Below are 19,378 nucleotides of genomic sequence, written 5' to 3'. Positions count from 1 at the left end.
CAGTTGCATTTGCGGAAGGCGAGAGAGCGCGGGCGGGGCGGGGGCGAGTCGGGGGCAGGGGGCCCGAGACACGATTTCGACAAATCGTCACCACGATAGTATGCACCGTTGATATCACAAAACTCAGCGCTGCTTATGCATTGCGATGAAGCACATTGCCTTTCTGCTATCGCCGATCGGAGAGATCGCATGCGCTTTGCTGTTTGCGCTCGCACATATCCAAGTCTATATGTTTGCCTTGAAGAATATCGTCTACCGCAATTCCCGGAAATGCAAAGCCGATCGCGCTATCGAGCGCCGGGATCCTCCAACGCCTCCTCTAGTCTTACGCCTTCCTTGTGTTTTTGCAAAGTTATGCGTTGCTACGGACACATTGAAAGGCGTATTATTTGCACAAGAACTCTAGTTACGTTCGGGTTTCCCGACGTAACTGCACATAAAACTGGAATAACCGTGAGGGCCCCCCTCCGGCGATCGATGCGACCGCAATGGCTACTGCCCCTCCCCCTTCGGGGGAAGGGGCAAGCCAACCAGGGGGGGCGAAGCCCCCCAGGGTTGCCCCTGTTCGTGCCTGCCTGCCTGCCTGCCTCGTCGACAAAAAAGTGCCAAACTGGCACAAACCGCGAGCGCCACGTAACATTGTAGAAAAAAAGGCGGCAGGTAAAACTCGGCCGGAGCGGCAGCGGCGGGGGCGGCGGCGGCGGCAGCGGCGGCAGCGGCAGCGGCGGCGGCGCATGCGCGCATCTTGGTAGCGGAGGGGGCGGGGAAGGCCACGTGAAGGAGGAGAGCGCAGCGCCGCCCAAGAAGCGGTGCAAGCGCGCAGGCTGAGGAGCCGGCTGGCGGCGGTGTCTAGGTAGCGGTCCGCGGTGGGGCTCGCAGGGCATGCGTAGCGGCATGACAAGTAGATAGTGCGGCTGTTGACAACAGACAACTGTGCTGCGTCTCGCCACGGTTGGATCTGCTGTGGCATCGCGACTGCTAGGCACCTGTTTTGGCTATGTGCCTGTGGAAACCGACCCCGGCTATCTATGTCCGGGCGATGAGGTTGTTCGGCCTCAGACTGTGGAGGGGCTCAGCCCCTTATCCCGTGACCGGGGAACACTGGTCACACGCTGCTCGCACATCTCCGCCGGCTGCATCAGGGCTTGATCCATATCCGACCCTGACTTTCCAAGGCCTACAGCACGGGCATTGGAACGACACCTTACATACGCGATGAGTGCACTGACGTGCTCTCCAAACCACGGAGCGCCCCTACCCAAGAGCTATTAGCTGCACCGTTTACGTTTCAGTGACTCATCATGCGCCTCTGGACTGTGCACTCCTACAAGCCGCACAACCCGCGCCTTGCATCGACGTTTCCAACCAGTCATGGAGTGTCTGACGATGGAGTCTTTGACAGGTCGAAGCGCATAAAAAGGGCATGCATGAAGTCTGATGACAGTTATGAGTTTGGACGCACGCACCTCGGGTGCAACTCAAGCCAGCCCCAGCAAGGTTCCCGCCAGCCAGCCAGGCGACTCGCCTGCGAAGGCATACATCGCCATGCCTCCAAAGCGCAGATCGTGTTGAGCCGGCGCTCAAAGCCTTTGGGTATCCCTTGTGGCCCACACAATTCAGAACAATCCCAACATCTACATTCGCACGCAGCACGACAGTCTCGCGGTCCCGTATACCGTACACCACAACACATGGCGAAAAGCAAAGTTAGCTTGGCCATAACACGCGGCTCGCATGCTGTTGTAATAACGCGCGACAAACACAATACGGACTTCTTCCCGGGCCCTCGTTGGCCAGAACGAGAGTGCTTTCAGGGCCAGGAAGAAAGACAGCCCCATGTGCACACGCATGTGCGTGTGCGACCGTAACATCAAGGCCCGCTCGCCATACATGGCCCCTGCAGGGCATTCATCTTGTACCCCATAAAACCTCAACCCGAAGCGTGCACGCATCTGAGGCAAGCACACTCACAACGTCACCCATGCTCAACTGTGTAGTGCGGTACCTGTCTCCAAAGCCGCATTGTAACAACGCATGGAGATCAACCGTTGCCAAGTCGTGATGGATATAAATAAAGGTAGTGGTATGCAGGGTAAAAAGATGAACACATTGCCTAGTGGCCATTCAAGTCGCTGGCGTGGGGGCTCGGACCCCGTGTCCAAGAACCATCATGCCTGTATTGCCACTGCCATTTGCAGTTGCACACGAGGTTGGAATGCCTCGTTATTTCGTCCTGCCGCCCCAGGTTGCTCGTCACTCCAGTCTCCCAGTCCTCACAAAAGAAATCAGTGTATTTATTTGGTGAAACTGCGGGCGCGCCCACAACGCGACTTACTCGAAACTGCTCCGAAGTACCCCGGGCGCCGCCAGTCTTGTCATCACTGGTCATCTAGAACTAGGACAACAGTTGGAAGTCCAACCTGATTACCAGAGGCGCTCGGGGCAACGAGTCACGGAGCCGCCTCACCTGTCGCCGTGGTCGGCTGCGACCCCGGCACGGACTGCAGCGCCGGCACGACTGAGCTGGAAGCCACCGCAAGGCGCGAGCGTCCGTGCGTGACCGACCCGTGCGTGACCGACCCGTGCATGGGTCCGGCGCGAGTGCTCATAATCTCTGATGGCGTGGGTGAGACCTGTGACACGGACGTACTGCCCGCCATCGGCGTGGATACCTGTGTGTTGCCCCCGCTGACTGCGGCCGTAGAGCCGGGGCCGCGCCGGCGCACCACCAGCGACGCCTGCATGGCGGTCAGGTCCCCCGAGTTAAGGCCCGAGCCCGTGAGCTCCTGGGGCTCGCCGTGCGGCAGCCCCTCGAAGGCGCCCGGATCCGCAGAAATGCTGCCAGCGCCGCGGCGGGCTGAGCCGCGGCTGACCTTGGCGCCGCGCACCTCCATCGGTGCCGACTGCGCGGCCGCCGTGGCGTCGGCCGCAGCCTCTGGGTCCAGGTCCAGGCTGGCCAAGCGGCTGGGCGGCTGCGGGTCCAGCATCGTCTTCATCTGTGGGTTGATAAGTTTATGTGGGCACCAGGTAAGCGTGGGCGTGGGCTTGCATGCTTGGTGGGTATGGGGGAGGGGCATTTCATTGAGGTCCATACCCAACGAGCCCATGAACCATACCGGGCATCAGTGCCTGTACGGGGTGGGCCACTCACCCGCTGCAGGACCTTGTTGGTCGTAGAGCCCACGCGCAGGCCTGCCACCACCGCCGAGGCGTACAATGAGGCCATGCGGTGCTGGTAGCCCAACCTGTGAGAATATATGGCAAACAAGGTGAAGGGTTCAGGATGCGGCTCATTGCCTCGGTGCCCAAAACCCAGGGACGGGTGCAGTTGAACTGCCGACAGCACTCACTTGAATGACCTTGATTTGGCCTCTTGCGGTCCACCCGGCGTCGGTTTGGGTGATGCCGGCGCCTCGATCATCTGGCGCGCCATGATGCGCTTCTTGATTTCCTCTGCGGTCAGCTTCTCACGAGCCTCCTTGTCGATTTCTGCGATACCGCTGCTGTATAGTGCCGCGTACCAGTAAGCCTGTGAGAAACAAACGCGCAGGCAGTGGCATGAGCAGGTGTTGATTGATATGCACATGAGCTGCGGATGGGCGTGTGCAGGTTTCTATACGGAATGAAGCCCCTGACAGCGCCCATGCCCCTTGCAACGTACGGTAATCTCTGTGCGCTACTGACCTGGATGATGTAGTAGACGAACGTCAGGACCATCAGAATGTTGATGACCAGGATGATGACTGAAATCGCAATGCGCCCGCCTTCAGTCAACGACGCGCTGCACGGAGGAAAGGCACAGGTGATGAGGTGAAGCCTCCCCACAACACCAAGCCTCCACATCATCTACCGCTGTCCCCGTCACCCGCCCTGCGAGGCGCTTTCAAGCTACGGCCTACCTGAGGCTGAAGTACAGCGAGAAATAGAGCGTGGCCAGCAGCACAACCAGCGACACCAACTCCAAGTTGTTGGTGTACAGGTGATGGTACGGCATTGCCACCAGGTGTAGCGCCACGGCGACGACCAGCACGCAGATAACCAGCAGCAGCTGCACGCGGCCGCCGGTCAAGGGCAAAGGCGAGTAGTAGTGGGGGCGGGACACCCTCTTACCGGCTTGCATGGAGCCCGATTGCCGCCCGATTCCATACGGCCTTCAGCAGAGTGATTATCCAACTACTAAATTTGACTACTTAGAATTTGAAACCGTAAAACTCAACAGACACCATTAATACAACTTGCGACAGAATTGTATGACTGCCGTCGCGCTCTCTCGCCCGGTTAAGGGTTAAGGGTTAAGGGTTAAGGGTTAAGGCACACCTTCAGTTCCGGCCGCCCGCCAACCCATACCTGCACGCCCGCCGACGCGCCGTCGTCCACAAAGGTGACGATCACGGCAATGACAAACTTGCGCAGCATAACCACACTCTCCCACCAAACGTACCTGTCGGGATGCGTAACGGGGTTTTGTTAGGCCGATCAGGTTCAGTGAAACATCACATACCGTACTACTTAGAGTATGCCTGCGAGCTAAGCACATCCCAGCGCAAACTGGAAACGTGACAAAGGCCTCCACGCATTGACTTACTTGGCCTTAAAATCCGCCAGGAACATCTCAGTCATATCCTCCGTGAAGCGGATGTTGGTCAGGCAGCTAATCTTGCCAGCCACGAGCAGCGCGCTCATTAGCGGCCAGCCAATGGCAATGAGGATGATGGATGGCACACCCAAGCCGAGTGCCAGGCCTAGATGTGCGCCTTTGTAACACACCTGGCCGAAGTCCTGCGACCACACCGGGTCGGTTTGCAGGCCCAGGCCGGTCTGCGGGTAGTGTTGAGGAAAAGCCATACAGCTTGAGAAGGCAAACGGCATAGCTAGCTGCCGTGCGCATGGCAGCGGTGCAGGCTTAACACATGATGCAGAGAGCGCCCAAGAACCCACCGCCAGCTCGTTGCTGGTGTACTCGTCAACGGACACGCAAGAGAAGATGGTCATGATGGACTGGACCACGTTGGGGTAGAAGAAGAACATGATGGTGATGAAGGTCACGATCAGCTGCCGCGGCATGTACTCGTTGATGTGCATGGATAACTTGGGCAGCTGCAGCGCGTGCTTGTGCTTGCCCTTCTTGTTGACCTTCTTTGCCAGGTACCTGCGGAGAAGCAGGGCCGTGTCGCGGCGTGTTGTGATGGTTTGTCAGGATTAGCGTTGCGGCTACAGTGGTGGCACGGACAGCATGCCGCATCTGTGAGCGGCCCATACGCACCCCGGTTCCAGCCCGAATCCTCACAAGCACTCACGGCGTAAGCCAGTAGTAGTCAAAAAGGGCAAACAGCAGGAAGAAGATCACGGCGCCGCCAAAGATGTAGAGCGGCGCCAGCACGGCCAGGATGACGCGGATGAACGCCTTGGACACGGACCCGCCGTCGGGGATGGAGCAGTCCAGCGAGACCAGGATGCCGGGGTAGCTGGTGGCCTGGTTATTGATGCGGTAGTAAGTGTCCATGACGCCGGGGATGTCCAGCGGCACGTTCTGCAGCAGCGCTAACACCTGGATGTAGCTCACAAAGATCTTGAGCACGGTGGACTGGTGTGCGCGCCTGCGCGCGCCCATGTAGGACTCGTTGCTGTGGCGATCCCCGGGGTGTGCGCCGCCCTGCGAGACCCCGTCATAGCCGGGTGAATGCGGTCCGTGCATCGGGTCCATGTAGCGCGGGTCGTGCTGGACCAGGGGCGGCGACTGCGGCGGCGTGTTCTGCATCATGGGCACCGCCTGCATCATCACGCCTGGCGGCAGGTAGTGCGGGTCCTGCGACAATGGCGGGGCGTGCACGCTGCCGGCGCGCACGCCCAGTACGTCCGCGTGCTTGGGCGTGACCTCAAAGTCGGACACCTCCTCCATGCTCTCCGCCACAGGGCGCGCGCTGCCGTTGCCGTTACCGATGTTCAAGGTGCTGCCCACGCCGCCCTTCACGGCGTCCGGTGGGCAGCCCACCGGGCTGCCGCCATTAATCAATGCAGCCGCCGTGGGCAGCGAACTACCCACTGGCGCACCGGTGATGGAGCCGATGCGGGCCTCGAAGATAGGATAAGGCGCGTGGGGAGCTGGGCTGCGCGGCGTGCCGGGAGCGCTGGGAAAGTGGCCGCGCGCAGCTGACACAACTGGGTCCTCGTAGTGCGATATGTCGGGTGACACCAGTGGCATGTTCGCTGGCATCTGCAGCTGCTGCGGCTGCATCTGAAGCGGCGGCGATTGTGCAAGCTTCTGCGGCTGCTTATCGTGCTGCGGCGGGTGCACGTCACCGCAGGTGACGGGGTCCAGGACCATGCCAACACCGTGGAAGCTGTCGTCGCCATGCTGGGAAACCGTGCGGTTAGCCGCGGCAGCGGCTGCAGCTGCCGCAGCCGCAGCCACCTGCTGCTGGTACTGCGGATCACTGGGGCTGACGGGCGCGCTGTGGGCAGGGGAGGCCGGTTCGCCGCTCTTGCCGCCCTTGCCGCCCATGCCGCCCACCAACAGGCCTTGCCGCTTCTGCTCCTTGAGGCTGCTGGACACCGTGAACGCCAGCAGTGACAGCGTTAGCAGCGTCACCAGCGCGTAGTACAGGTCGTTCAGTGCCTGCGGTATCGCAGGGGCCAGAGGCAAAGGCAGGGGCAGCAAAGGTGCTAGGTGCTCAATGGGGGATCCGTGCCTGAGCAGGCGGAGGTCAACGTAACAACCATGTGCTCATGCCCAGCTTGCAGCTGGATCCTGAACATTCGAACACGGCACGCACCTTGGATGAGCAGCGCACGCAGGTCGCCACCTGGCTCCAGCCGTAGCCCACTGCGCACTCGCCGCACAGCGTGCCAGTATATCCCTCCGCGCACTGGTTCTGCAGGTAGTCGGGGCTGCGGACAGGGGCGGGAAGGACGCGAGAGTCAGCAGATGCAAAGCAGGACAACTGGGTACAGCACGGCAACCATGCATGTCTGGGCGCGCGACAGGGCTTACAGAATGTCCCTGGTGATGTTGATCAGGACGGTGGTGTAGTTCGCGTCGTCGATGGCCTTGACCTGCAGAAGGCGGCGCAGGTTGTTGTACACCAGCGAATCGTTGACCCACTTCGCCGCCTCGTCCGCCACCGCCGTCGACGTGTTCAGCTGGATGGAGCGAGCCAGCTGAAGATTGGAGGCAAAGGAAGATGGCAGAAAGAAGGGAGTGGGCGAGATGTCAGGCACAGATGTGCGTCAGGTGTGCGTCAGCAAAGAAAGGTGCCGGAAGCCGCGCACGAAACCGGACGACTGCATGCTGGATTATCGCTTGCTCCTGTGACTGCTCGTGCGCCTGCTGCCAACGAACTTTGCTAGTCAAGAGCATACTCACATGGAAGATGCGCTGCTGCATGATTGCGAGCACGTCGCTGCGGTTTTCGGAGGTGCAGGAGTCGGGGTTGGGGCACTCAATGACTTGCTCACTGAAGAAGCTGCTGTGCCAGTAGCCATCCTCGGGCACCATGAACCCAATCACATCGCACTCATCGCCACCGTTGGCGACGCAGCGCGAGTCGGGATAGCGGCAGTCCGTGTTGTCAGGGCAGGTCCCGCACGAGACCTGAATTGCAGCCACAGTACATGGGTTCAGCAGTCAAGGCAGCCAGCTGCTTTGCTCTGGACATGAATCGCCCTAAATAAGAACGCGCATGAGAAATCCCCCATGCCTTTGCAGGTTACTCACCGCCGAAACGTTGAAGTTGTAGTTGCCGGAGTCGCAAGGGATGCACTCGTCCAGGTTCTTGGGAGCAAGGAACTCGTTGATGCCGCAGGGCCGCACGTAGATGGAGACCATGTCGGACAGCAGCTCGCGGGTCGGCCCGTTGAGCCGGCCTGACAGCGTCACGTTGTGCAGGCCCTCGCGCGCGCGCAGCCGCATGGCGGTGAAGTGCGCGGTGCCGTTGGAGGGCGGGATGGAGGTCTCACCGGAGATGTCCGGCGACACGGCCGACACGATGATGATGGAACGTGTGGAGCTGTCGCCGGTGCAGTTCTGCGCGAACCAGTCATGCACCGTGACGCTGAGGTCGATGTCGGTGTTGGAGGTGTAGAAGTCAATGCGCGGCGGGTTCTGTGTTGGGGACGGGCAGGGAAGGGCGGCATGGTGCATGGCGGTGCGTGAAGAAGCGCGGTGTGCGCGTTGGAAAGTTGAGGCGTGCTGAACTAGTGCACCCACTGCACACCGGACCTTTTCAGCTTGCAAAACGCACCATGAGCACGTAAGCCGACGTTGAGATGTCATTACCGGCGTCGGCGGTGTTGGACCAGCTGCCGCACGGCAGGTTCTGGTAAGGGATGCCCAACCAGTCCGTGTCGTTCACCAGCATTCTGTTCAGCACCAGCGGTACTGGCGCATCCAGCTGTGCCAGAGTGCCGTTCGCCACGGCACTGCTGTTGAAGCTGCTGCTGATGGTGCCGTTGCTGCTGCTGTTGGTGGTGGGCAGCCGCTGCACAAGCCCGTTGCCGTTGAGCAACGTTCCGCCCACCGCCATCAGCGTGCCTCTCTCCGTCACCCTCGTCGTGTTGGTGCCGGTGCTCAGCGCGAACACAGCACCCGCCGCCAGCTGGATCTGGCCGCTGGAAGCGTACACCGAGCCAGCAGTGGTGTTGATCGCGCCGCCAACGGACGCCAGCAGCGCGGCGCGGTGTGCCGCTGGCAGCTGGCCGTACCACTCCGCCGGCCCCTTGCGGTCAGGCAGCGTCAGCGAGATGTTGTACGGCACGGGTGGCGCCGTCTCGTTGGCGGAGGCGTTGTAGAAGCGCACGGGGTTGGGGAACAGCGCGGTGCCGTTGGTGGACATGTTGCGGACCGTGTCGCGCGGACACGATGTGATCCGCAAAACGTTATCGTGCACCCAGTGGATCGCACCGCCGCGGCCCCGCGCCACGTTGCCGCGCATGTCAATGGCGTCCAGCGTCACCTTGTAGCAGCCCGACTGCACGGCGCAGTTCTGCCCCTCACTGACGAACATGCCGCCACCATCCATTGCCGTGTTGTACAGCACGTCCGAGTTGTAGATCTGCAGGTGGTAGCATGCACACGGATCAGCAGGCCGCGACACACGCGATGCCAAAAAATTTGAACACAGCGCCAAGTGTTCCTTGCGCCAAAGCCTGGCATGTGTGCGCAGGCAAGCAAACTCGTACGCACCTTGACCTCCTTGGCGACCAGCCCCACCACGCACACCGCGCCACCGCCGCCTCCGAAGCAGTCCTGGCCCACGGCGGTGCCGTTGTACGCCTCCAGTCCGTTCAGTCCCGAGTAGTTGGCAGCCAGAGGCTGGGGCAGTGCAGAGTTCCCGGCAAAGCGGACGTTCTTGATATCCACCTGCGGGGCAGCAGCCATGAAGCAGTACAGCAGACGGCTTGACACGTACCAAAAGCATGGAGCCAAGGCGTAGAGCAACGCGACTTGCAGCTACGCCTCTGCCACCCATGCCAGGCCGCGCATGCCCGCATGCCACCAAACCCGCGCACCTTGCCGTTGCCCTCTAGGTAGAGCGCGCCTCCACCGCTCGCCGTGTTGCCGTACATCAGGATGCCAGGCGAAAACTGGTACCGGACTGACAGGGGAGGGTAGTAGATGGACACCCTCCGGCTGGGGATAGACCCAACAAACTGGTATCCCATGGTAATCAGGGTGGCGTTGAGCAGCCCAGGAAGTGTTACGGTTTGCAGCATGCTTGTGGAGAATGTAACCTCGTCAGTTGTGGCCAGGTACAGAGCGCCGCCGATGAGGGCAGAGTTGTTTGCGAAAAGGTGCTTGTAAGGCAGTACGGAACCGTTAGCGTTTGCGGCTTGGGCTAGGTAGTCAGCCACGGGGAGTAGGGAAACCCCGTAATCCGATGTGGTGTCCGACATGATGGTGAAGCCTCCGGATCGCGAGATTGCAACAGCGCCGCCTGTCAAATCATGTGTGCAAACGCGACGTCAGTGTATGTTGCGGGCATGTTGAAGCTGACGCTGTAATTCAAGATGCAGACGGGGCTTACCAAACTTTCCGCTGCAGCCAATGAAGCTGCTGACCGACACAAGCGATACCACCGCCGCCTGCGAGGCGATGGCGCCGCCAAAGCCGGCGCTGATCACTGAGATGGACGGGTACGTGCGCACCGCGAGCGCGGTGATGGGCGAGGTCTCCGGCCAGGCCCATGGGTCCACAACAGTGTTGTTTTTGAAGGTGCAGTTGGTGAGGACGTTGTTCAATGAAAGTCTGCATGTAGCCGAGGGGCGTCAGAGCGTTAGGCGTCTCTCCTCGAGCCACACCGCTGATCCGCATCGATCCATCCCGCCAATGCGCACGCCATGCGCATCCCCGCATCCGGTGCGTGAAACCCTACCGTGTGAAGGCCAGGGCTCCCCCCATGATGGCCACGTTGTCCTCGAAATACGTACTGATGATAAGGATGCGCGGGCTATCAGTGACGCGGATAGCGCCGCCAGCATGCCCCAGCACCTGCATTTACGCGCATGCTCCTCGGTCAGCTCACTACCGTATGAATGCACTCATGCAGAGATCCTGCCAATGCCATATGCCGATGACCCCGGCGCGCGCGTACCTTGTTCCGCGCGAAGTAGGAGTTGGACACCAGCATCTCGCCCACATTGCTGAAGATGGCGCCGCCACCGCAGCGGTCCAGCACGGCCTCGCCGCGGTCCAGCGGGTTTAACATGGCCACGTTGTCAGTGAATCGGCTGTTTGACACAGACCAGGCGCGGCCTGGCGCCACCGTGAACGCATTGATAGCGCCACCGTTGCGGCCTGCAGGGGGCATGCGTGAAAGCAGAATGTGACAGTGGGGACGGCAACGATGGAGCAGCAGCGCATGCTTCGTCATTCCACGCACAGCAGCGTCAAGCGCTCACCGGCGCTGTTGCGTGTAAAATTGCTGTTGGTGATGGTGTACAAGTTGCCAAGATCGCTGTCAACGGTGTCTGACGAAGTCATCCAGATAGCACCGCCCTCGAACTGCCGGGCCGTGTTGTTGTCGAAGCTGCGAACGAGCGGCAGGCTACATGTAAGTGGGTCGCCGCGCAAGAGGTGATTGATGGGTGCATTGTCACCCCGTGTATCTAGTTCCTGGTGGCCGAGTCCTGATAGGTACTGGCACGGGCAGTCCGTCACGGCAGCCTCGCAAGTCATCGTACGGTGGCTCGCTTCACACTGCACACCCTACCCGACTCACGTGCTGCCCCTGATCTGCAGGTATGCAAACTGGCGGCTGAAGATCGCGCCGCCGCCCAGGGTCGCCACATTGTTCGTGAAAAAGGAACCGGTGACGTTAACGCCGCCCTTGCCCACGTACTTGACCGCGACAGCAGCGCCGCCTGCAAAGTCATGCGAACATTGCATAAGCGCGGTATAGCCAACAAGCTGTGGGGCGTGCCCTCATGTGACGAGCCAAACCACAGGGCCACTTACCGAACACGTTGTCCGTGTTTATATCTTCGGTGGTGGCGAAGGTCAGCACATTCCGGTCAAACGTAGATGCTGTGATGGAGGCTCCGTACGAGTTGCTGAAATACACTCCGCCATTGCCATTGGTGGTAAACCTGGGGGCCACGAGGCAAAGCACAAACAGCTCTAGTTATGGCATGTTCATGACTGCCAACTGGCCGAGTTGGCCACAGGCACTAAGGGATAAACGACGTCGTCGCAAGAGAATGCCGCAGCAGCAACACTCACTTGCAGTTGCTTAGAGCGGCATTGTAGACCTGGTAGATGTACAGAGGCCGCTCAAAAGTCGTGCACGCGGATGGCGCTTTCCTGTGGGCGGCGTCACATTTCGGCATGCGAGCTTGATATGCATGACATGCGTGAACAGGAGTTTACTACCCCCTGGTGCCCTGTTGAACAGTACCTGCATCTGGTGTTGCTAAAGGCAGTGTTGGCGATGGTGACAGCCGCTTGGGACGGTTGGTCATCTTTGTCAATCACCAAGCTCTCAAAAGCCCGCATGTGAAGGACGCCGGACAGGTATGAAGGATTTCCTGTTGGTAAGTTGTGTGGCAGGAGCGAAGTCAGGTGTGAGGATGGCATGGAGCCATAGGCTTGAGCACACACTCGTCCTTCCCGCGCCATGCCAGAGCACCATGCGTGTGTCGTTGACACCGACTATCCGCACCACTCGTGCCATCCCCTTCCACACGTACCGTCAAACGTGCAGTCCGACACCAGAGCGGTATTTGGCACGTTGCCCAGAGCTGTCATCTGCACCTTCACTACCTGCCACTGGCCCGCACCGGTGTGCATCCCAAAGACGTACCCCTCCCCGGGAAGCGACAGCTGGGCAAAGTTCCAGTAGTCAAGCCACAGCTGGTTCGGCGTGTTAGCTGTAGGCAGCGGCAGGGCAAAGCAGGGTGTTAGGAGCGGCGGTGAACCAGCAAGCGTTTGCACAGGATTGCGCATCGGCATCATCGCTGCGTACATTGGAAGGTGCTTGACTTGATGATTGCTGAGTCGCGGACCTCGTCAAACCACATAGCGCCAGTGCTCCGCGTAACCTGTGGTCGGAAGAGCAGACGTCAGCCTACAACCAGCGTTGCGATACGGTACTCTTAGCCATCGGCGTTATGCCGCTGCGCTTACGACAGCCATGGCCCATGGACCAAACGAAGCCTGCCCCTATGCCCCCACGGGAATCGCCTCGGCTGGAAATGTGGGCTGTCCTGAATGCGTTTGCAACCCGTTTGCGCCCATCTCATTCCGTCGCAGGCCGAGCTGCTACGGCCAGCACGACGCCGCAAACGTGCTTGCACCTCGTGGGCCATCCTTCTTACATCCCGGCGCGCATCCCTGAACCGCGTGTGCGTACCGTGCAGTTGGTGACGGTGACCTTGCGCGGCCAGCGCATCCACACCGATGGCCAGCCGCTGGTGTGGTCGCTGAAGGTGACGCCGGACATGGTCACGTCAACGCTGTGCCGCGGCGCGCCGCCGCCCCACGTGCCGCTCCCGCCTGCCATGTCCATAAAGTCTGCACGACAGGTAGCGCAACGTGGGGCATGAGGTCACAAAATCCATGAGCAACCCCAGAGCCCGACAGCGAAGCACGCGCATGTGGCATCTGGTCACAGCGCATGGCGTCTTGCCGGGCCGTTCGCTGCGGTGCTTCCGCGCGCAAACGAAGACTGCTAGCTCCAAACCAAGTGTAATTGTCTCTCGCATCCCGTCCACGACCTTGCGCAGTGCCGCATGTTGGCTGCCCCTCGCGCATGTACCCGCCACTCCACCCTTTCCCGCGCCATCATCTATACATGCCTCAACTTGCCTGCAGCTGTGCTCATGATGGCAGACCCGTCATTGGCCGTGTACAGGCCCCCGGTGATGTTGACACGCATCATGGCAGCTGCCGACGGGCTCACGCCCGGCGACGGCGAGTTGCGCTGCATCAGCACCACCGCTCCAAGCGTGCGGCCAGTTGTCTTTGGGAACTTGCTGCCGTCGATGAAGATTGAGTTCAGGACCGCATCGCTTGGATCCTGATGGAGGAAGCCCGGCGCATTGCGACTCTGGATCATGGCCGGAAGTACTATTACAAGGGTTGTGCGTGGCCAAAAGCCACCAGCTGCCCGCCCCTCGTCCCTTTACAAGCCCCCCATACCAATGCCCATGCCTATGGCCCTACGCCCTTTTCTCGCGAATAGCAACCATGAGAAGCTCACCGTCGCATAGACGTCCACCAACGGGTACGTATACGTGAGCCAAGGCGACATCCTCCTGAACAGGGTGGTTCCAGCCGCGTCCTGGTATCCTTCGTAGTCGGCCTCGACGATCGAGTTGCGAATAGATGTGGCTCCGTTGGGATTTACAGTCTTCGGGTCAACGGCCGGACTCCACAGCAGCTTGTTGCCCGTCACCGTGCAGTTGGTCAGGACCACGTTGCAGCTATCGGCGCCATCACATAGGACAGCCAGGCCGCTAGTAGCCATACCTGTGCACATAGAAGACCGGCGACAGCCGACGTCAACAGGAGCATCAGGAATACGCTTGTACAATCATATGCCCCGTTGCGACTGCATTCCATTGCTGCATTCAGGCGTGGCATGCTGTCCCCGCTCGTAATGCAATGCCAGTCAGGTGCATGTGCGCAACCCACCCGTGTTGTTCGAGATGGTAACGCCCTCAAAGCGCAGGTTGCACGTAGAGGCGCCCATGCCCCGTGCGCACACCACCGCAATGGCGGCCATGAAGTCATCTTTCCAGGGGCCCGCCTGTTCCACGCAGGGTTCAGTAGAATCGGCGGTCAGACATCTGTCACAACTGCACCAATCCGCCTGGACCTACGGGCCTCCGGCATGCGAAGAGCGAGCTCACCTCGTACGAGCGGTGCAGATTCTTTGCCTCCTCCAGCAGCGGCATAGTGTACCGCGTGTTTGCCTGCAGCTGGCGGCGGTTCAACAGCCCATACATGGAGCCCTCCGCCGTGCCCGCCAACATGCTCAGGTCATCCTGCAGGGCGCTGCCCATGCGGATGCCCGCGGCCGCCAGCCGGCGCTGCAGCCGGCGCTGCCGGAGCACCAGCGATGCCGCCAACACCTCAGTCAGGTCACCGCCGCCTGGAGGAAGTAGTGATAGGTCATGAGCAAAGCCCAGCGGCTCATCACACGATGCAGGACAGACGAACACCATCGGCGCCGGGGCTTACCCATATCCTCGCTCTCTTCAAGAGCAGATTGCTCGCTCCAGGCGCCGTCGCTGGGCTCCTCCTCCGAAAGGCGCCGACCGGCAGCTGCAAGAGGTGGCTCGGGGGATGGTGGCAATGGCCATGGCGGGCTGGGCGAGGGCGAGGGCGGGCCAGGCGGCGACGGCGACGGGTTCGGCGGCCGAGGAGGCGGGGGTGGTGGTGGGGGCGGAGAGTAGAACCCGTTGCCCGTGAACACCGTATTCCGAATTGTCAAATTCCCCGTAAAACTGCTGGAATGTAGTGCAGCTGCGATAGCTCGGCTCAGGTCTAGGGGTGAAGGCCCAGCCGTGCTGGCTTTAAACGAAAACACGGGCGCCTACAAGACAGATCATAGTCAGGATTAAGTAATGGTCAACGCCACACTAACGACCTACTGTCGACAAGTTGAAGTTGGTGAGCATGCTCCGCTCGATTGTGACGTCCGCCCCTTGCGACAGCAAATGTATGCCATTCACGGGGCAATCTGATAACTGAACGTCCGTAATGACGAGTTGCTGCCCGCTAAACTCCAAGAGGGATTGTCCGGAGAACGCGCCCGGGGAGCACCGGATGGTGGTCGCTGGCGGAACTCCTGACACTGGCGCGCCTTGTAATGTAACAGAGATATTGAAGCTGAGCGTCGCGTCCATGGACAGGACCCCAGGCGGCAGCGAAAAGACCGCCTGCTGAACCCCAGCACTCTGCGCCACCTGAAGCTTGGCCACCAGGTCGGCTGCATCTGAAACACTGTAAACTGCTGATGACTGCAAGAGCTGCCGCCCGTGGACCGAGCCGGCTGTGACTCTACTGATGCTCGCGGACGAAACAGCCGAGAGCCACACCAGGATACCTATGAGACCAACATATCTACGCATACTTGCCGTGTGGCACATTCTCTGTCCCAGCTCACTTGTCTGCCTAGGAATTTCTCAGCATTCTCGCATTCCTCAACATTGCTTGAATATGAATTCCCTCAGGAAGAGGCGCGTGTTGTGTGCTGGATGAGCAGGAGTGACAAACAAATCTGAAGACATATCACACCGAGTTTGGAGTCACACAACGGGATGGGCGCGGTTTTCCGGGCTGTCCGCCTCCCGCTGTCACGAGTCACGAACCGACCCGGCTGCCGGCCGCACAGCCCCACGGCGGTCAGGGGGCGGTCAGGGCGGTTCTGGCGGAGCGTCCCTGCCTTTGCAAACCTGAAGAAAAAGAAGACTGTGCCTCCTGCCTGGGGCGTTCGGGTGGGGGGCCATGACAGCATCGGTAACAGGGGGGGGGGTTAAGAAAGCTCAGAATCTTACCCCGTGCTTAAAATTATAGAGCTTTACGATAGCATGACGCACATACTTGTAGTTGTGTCAGGGGTGGTCTGGTGAGGAAGTTCTGGGCCGCTCAAGTCGGGGGGTCGGTCGTCGTCCCTGGGGGTCCGCCCGTGGGGTCCGCCCATCCTGGCAGGAGGCAGTTAGGAAGCGCCACACAAGCAGAACTGGGGGACAAACGCAGCACCACGAGGCTCATATATGTACGTTATACCGTAACAAGCACAAACAAAGCGTGGAAGGGCCAATGCGGCGTGGACATGTCGGCTCATGCTGGCTGATGTCCCCAAAATGTGCACTGACATGGCGAGGCTATCAAGCTCTGGTGCGCACGACTTCATGTTTAACAAGGCTGCTGATGCACGCTATCCCTGAATCGAGCGGCAGAGATTTGGACGGGGGTGGTGCTGGGTTGAGGGCTTGAGGAGTTGAGGGGACTTCCATGGATAGATTCCCGCGTGTGACCGAAATCTCAGGACAGGACCGCCGATGGCATCGAGTAATGGTGCTCGCCAAGAGGAGTCGATTGACGCCACTTTGGTATCAAGTGGAGGGGTTTTAACCCCTAAACAAGAAGGCGTTATCCGTGGGGGGGGGTCGGTCGTCCCCGGGGGTTCCCGGGGTATGGGGTCTGGCATTTTGCTCCCAATCCCCCCCCCCTGTCGGTACCTGTTGTGTGTGGTTACAAGGTGGTGAGTACGACGTGCATTCCTGTCCTTGTAGAAACCGAGGCCCGGGCCGGGGGGCCCTTATAACGCCTGCAACACTTATATATGCAGCTAGTTTGGCCCCCGAATGGGGGTGCTTATGCTCCTGTGCTCCCAAATGGAATCTAGTAACGCGGCTAACCTGGCTGGGTCCGTATTCTGCATGACGGCCTGCATTCCGCCTGTAAAATCGATCTCGCTACCCAAACGCAACTGGTCGTAGACCGTACATCGCATGAGCACCTGCATATACGTGACTGAAGTGGAGGCGGAGAGGTCACGCGTGACCTCTTCACCCTCTTGCCAGTCCTCCCTACTGTCCTAGGCACTGTCTCTCCTGTCACCAGCTCACGAACGTCTATTGCTGTGACATCGCACATGGCCTTGCAGGTGGCAAGCAACCTGCGGCGTGGTGTGCTTTCTTAGCCCGCGCTGATGGCGTGTGGCCCTGTGGTGCCTCGTCGTGCGTGCCGCCGCTTGGGTAGACAGGTGTGCGTAGTGGTCGGGTAGCGGCTGCGTGTTGCTTCCTGCGCGAGGCGCGAGACCTGCCTAGCCTGTGACGTGGTGTCCTTTACCGGACCGCGGCGCTGCTGGGCGTGCGAGCAGCTCTCTGGCTGCAGGAGGCCCGTCCAGAGGTGGTGGCGGCGAGCCCGTCGGTGGCGCTTGGGCGGCTGCGGTGGGCCCGGCCCCTGATGTGGGTGGTGGCGAGTGCGACTACGGGACCATCATGTCCGCGGCGGACGTCGCGGTGGCCTTGCTGGCTGATCACAATGAGGCCCCCAGCCCCAGCGCTGCCTTTGAGGCGGTCCTGCAGCAGGCGCTGTGGGATGTGAGTGCTCAGTACGCGGTGTGCCGTCGTGGCACTGCAGGGCGCGCTCTGATCCTGAGGTCCCTCCGTGGGGACGTCTGCGCCTGGGAGCGGGAATGGATGGCTGACGGTGGCCCTCCCGTGTGCCCACGGGACCTGGTGCCGCAGCTGCTGCAGGTCGCGGCGCGCGCGGACGCGGAGTTGTTGCGGGCGCTCTGGGCGGAGCCCTTCTAGTGTGCTGACCCGGTTTGGCGGCGTGTTAGTTCGTGTGTGCCTGCGTTTGGCCGTGCGCCGGCGGTGGTTCCCGTGCGGTAGCTGGTCTGCTTTGTTGTGGTGGTCGGTTCGCTGCTGCCTGTGTGCCCCGGCTTGCGGGGGGCCCGTGACCTGTTTTGCTGCGGGTTGGTGCGTGCGTGACTGCACGTGGTCGTGCGCCTGTGGTGGCTCCTGTGTAGTCGCTGGTCTGCTTTGTTGCTGGGTCAGAGCGCGCGGCACTTGGATCGGCGTGCGTGCGTGGCGGTCGGGTAGCCGCTGCCTGTGTTCCCGGGGCCCGGTTTGCGATGTGTTGGTGCGGGGGTGCCGGCGCTCTGTTGTGTGTGCGCCTGTGGTGGTTTCCCGTCCTCGCGGTGGTTTGGGCTTGGTGCTGGGTGTTTCTCCTTTCTTTTCTTGTTCCTGCTCTGTCCCCGTTTTGCGTCTGTTTCTTGCTCTGTTCTGTGAGTTTGGTGGTTGCTTCGCCTGTTTGGGCCCCGGTCTGCCCTTGCTTTGCCCCGAAGGGGTGCCCTTGGGTTTCGGTGGCTGGTACGGTGGTCCCTGGCGTCCTGCTTGTTCGCGTTGCAGGTTGCGTTCCAGTGTGGTGCTGCGCCTTCGCCTTCCTTCTCTATTGTAACCACTCTCAGAAAACATAGCCTGTGCTGATGGCGCGTGTGCCTGTGCGGCGGTTTCGGTGCGAGTGTCGACCTGTGGTGCCTAGTCGTGCGTGCCGCCGCTTGGGTAGACAGGTGTGCGTAGTGGTCGGGTAGCGACTGCATGCTGCATCGTGTCATTCGTGTGTCGTGCCCTACGGGTGCCTGTTTCCAATTCCTGTTTATTTGTTTACCTCGTCTGTGAGGTGTTCGGTTGCGTCTAGGGGGCATCCCGTTTGCCTTGGGCTGTCTATGGGTTTGCGCTATTGTTGGGGTGGCGGTGCGTCTAGCTAGCTTCGCACGTGCCTCTGTGGTGCGTTGCCTGTCACCTCGCCGTCTCGCCTGCCTCCGCCTCCCTTTCTCCTGCCTTGTAACCTTCCTCTCCTTCCTGGCATACGCAAGTGCACATACAGGCATTTGATGGGTTTAAGCGCTATAGGGTCCGCACTGCCAACAGATGCACAGCACAAGCTATTGATGTGATTCCGATTATGTCGCTGGCCAATCATTGCAAACCGTGCCCAGGAGAGGCCTAGGGAGGAGAGGATGCCCTCTATGTTGCTCTATGTACGGCTAATGTATCAGGCCTTCCTCCCACAGATAATGAGGTGGAGGACGAGCGGACAACCCACAGCTATAGCCCCAGTACCGAAGCCCTGAAGACAACCTGTCACAATTTCCCGCGGGCTGTTAGGCCCCTGACGTGCCTAGACGTGCCCCGACGCAATCACGCAAGCCTAAGGCACCCTGACCGACACGAACGGTGCCTGGTACAGTCACGGGCCGGATTCTGACAAACCTGACGCAAGCCCATGAAACTGCAGCCCTTACGTGATTGCGAGATTACAAGAATGGGACAGTGGATTTAACATCACGGCTACGAGTGAAGCCGCAATTCCTAGGAGCACATCAAACTGCCACCCCCACTTGGCTGCCAACCCAACCTTCGG

General features: G+C 60.4%; 2 protein-coding genes across 2 annotated transcripts; one reads left to right on the top strand and one right to left on the bottom strand.

Annotated features, from left to right (window-relative positions):
• Positions 1-1,192: 1,192 nt before the first annotated feature.
• CHLRE_01g042450v5 (uncharacterized protein) lies at positions 1,193-15,698 on the bottom strand. Its single transcript, XM_043058833.1, has 33 exons — positions 15,091-15,698; positions 14,678-15,032; positions 14,347-14,588; positions 14,129-14,243; positions 13,695-13,963; positions 13,301-13,511; positions 12,846-13,006; positions 12,459-12,534; positions 12,184-12,363; positions 11,892-12,021; positions 11,717-11,797; positions 11,453-11,583; positions 11,217-11,358; positions 10,897-11,024; positions 10,590-10,792; positions 10,371-10,486; positions 10,023-10,243; positions 9,508-9,932; positions 9,182-9,358; positions 8,241-9,050; positions 7,715-8,101; positions 7,364-7,591; positions 6,992-7,158; positions 6,774-6,888; positions 5,298-6,616; positions 4,939-5,149; positions 4,586-4,818; positions 4,348-4,441; positions 3,900-4,048; positions 3,685-3,781; positions 3,351-3,529; positions 3,152-3,245; positions 1,193-2,996 (listed from the first exon to the last, which is right to left on the bottom strand). The coding sequence occupies exons 1-33, from the start codon at positions 15,115-15,117 to the stop codon at positions 2,451-2,453; spliced, it is 8,019 nt and encodes a 2,672-aa protein (XP_042928747.1). The 5' UTR covers positions 15,118-15,698; the 3' UTR covers positions 1,193-2,450.
• Positions 15,699-16,918: 1,220 nt separating this feature from the next.
• On the top strand, positions 16,919-18,814 carry CHLRE_01g042402v5 (uncharacterized protein). The gene is made up of 3 exons (XM_043058832.1): positions 16,919-17,133; positions 17,342-17,550; positions 17,698-18,814. The coding sequence occupies exons 1-3, from the start codon at positions 17,100-17,102 to the stop codon at positions 17,761-17,763; spliced, it is 309 nt and encodes a 102-aa protein (XP_042928746.1). The 5' UTR covers positions 16,919-17,099; the 3' UTR covers positions 17,764-18,814.
• Positions 18,815-19,378: the final 564 nt, after the last annotated feature.

Source organism: Chlamydomonas reinhardtii, chromosome 1, assembly GCF_000002595.2.
Source record: "Chlamydomonas reinhardtii strain CC-503 cw92 mt+ chromosome 1, whole genome shotgun sequence".
Taxonomy (NCBI): Eukaryota; Viridiplantae; Chlorophyta; class Chlorophyceae; order Chlamydomonadales; family Chlamydomonadaceae; genus Chlamydomonas; species Chlamydomonas reinhardtii.
Note: the sequence above shows the minus strand (reverse complement) of the source record. Positions and strands in the feature narration are given on the sequence as shown.

Coding starts and splice junctions, on each gene's coding strand:
- CHLRE_01g042450v5 (XM_043058833.1), bottom strand. CDS start 15,117: ATGCTCACCAACTTCAACTTGTCGACA. Junction 14,589..14,677: donor TGAAGAGAGCGAGGATATGG/GTAAGCCCCGGC, acceptor TACTTCCTCCAG/GCGGCGGTGACCTGACTGAG. Junction 10,487..10,589: donor CCTACTTCGCGCGGAACAAG/GTACGCGCGCGC, acceptor GCGTAAATGCAG/GTGCTGGGGCATGCTGGCGG.
- CHLRE_01g042402v5 (XM_043058832.1), top strand. CDS start 17,100: ATGGCCTTGCAGGTGGCAAGCAACCTGCGGCGTG. Junction 17,134..17,341: donor GGCAAGCAACCTGCGGCGTG/GTGTGCTTTCTT, acceptor CTCTGGCTGCAG/GAGGCCCGTCCAGAGGTGGT. Junction 17,551..17,697: donor TGCAGCAGGCGCTGTGGGAT/GTGAGTGCTCAG, acceptor CTGGTGCCGCAG/CTGCTGCAGGTCGCGGCGCG.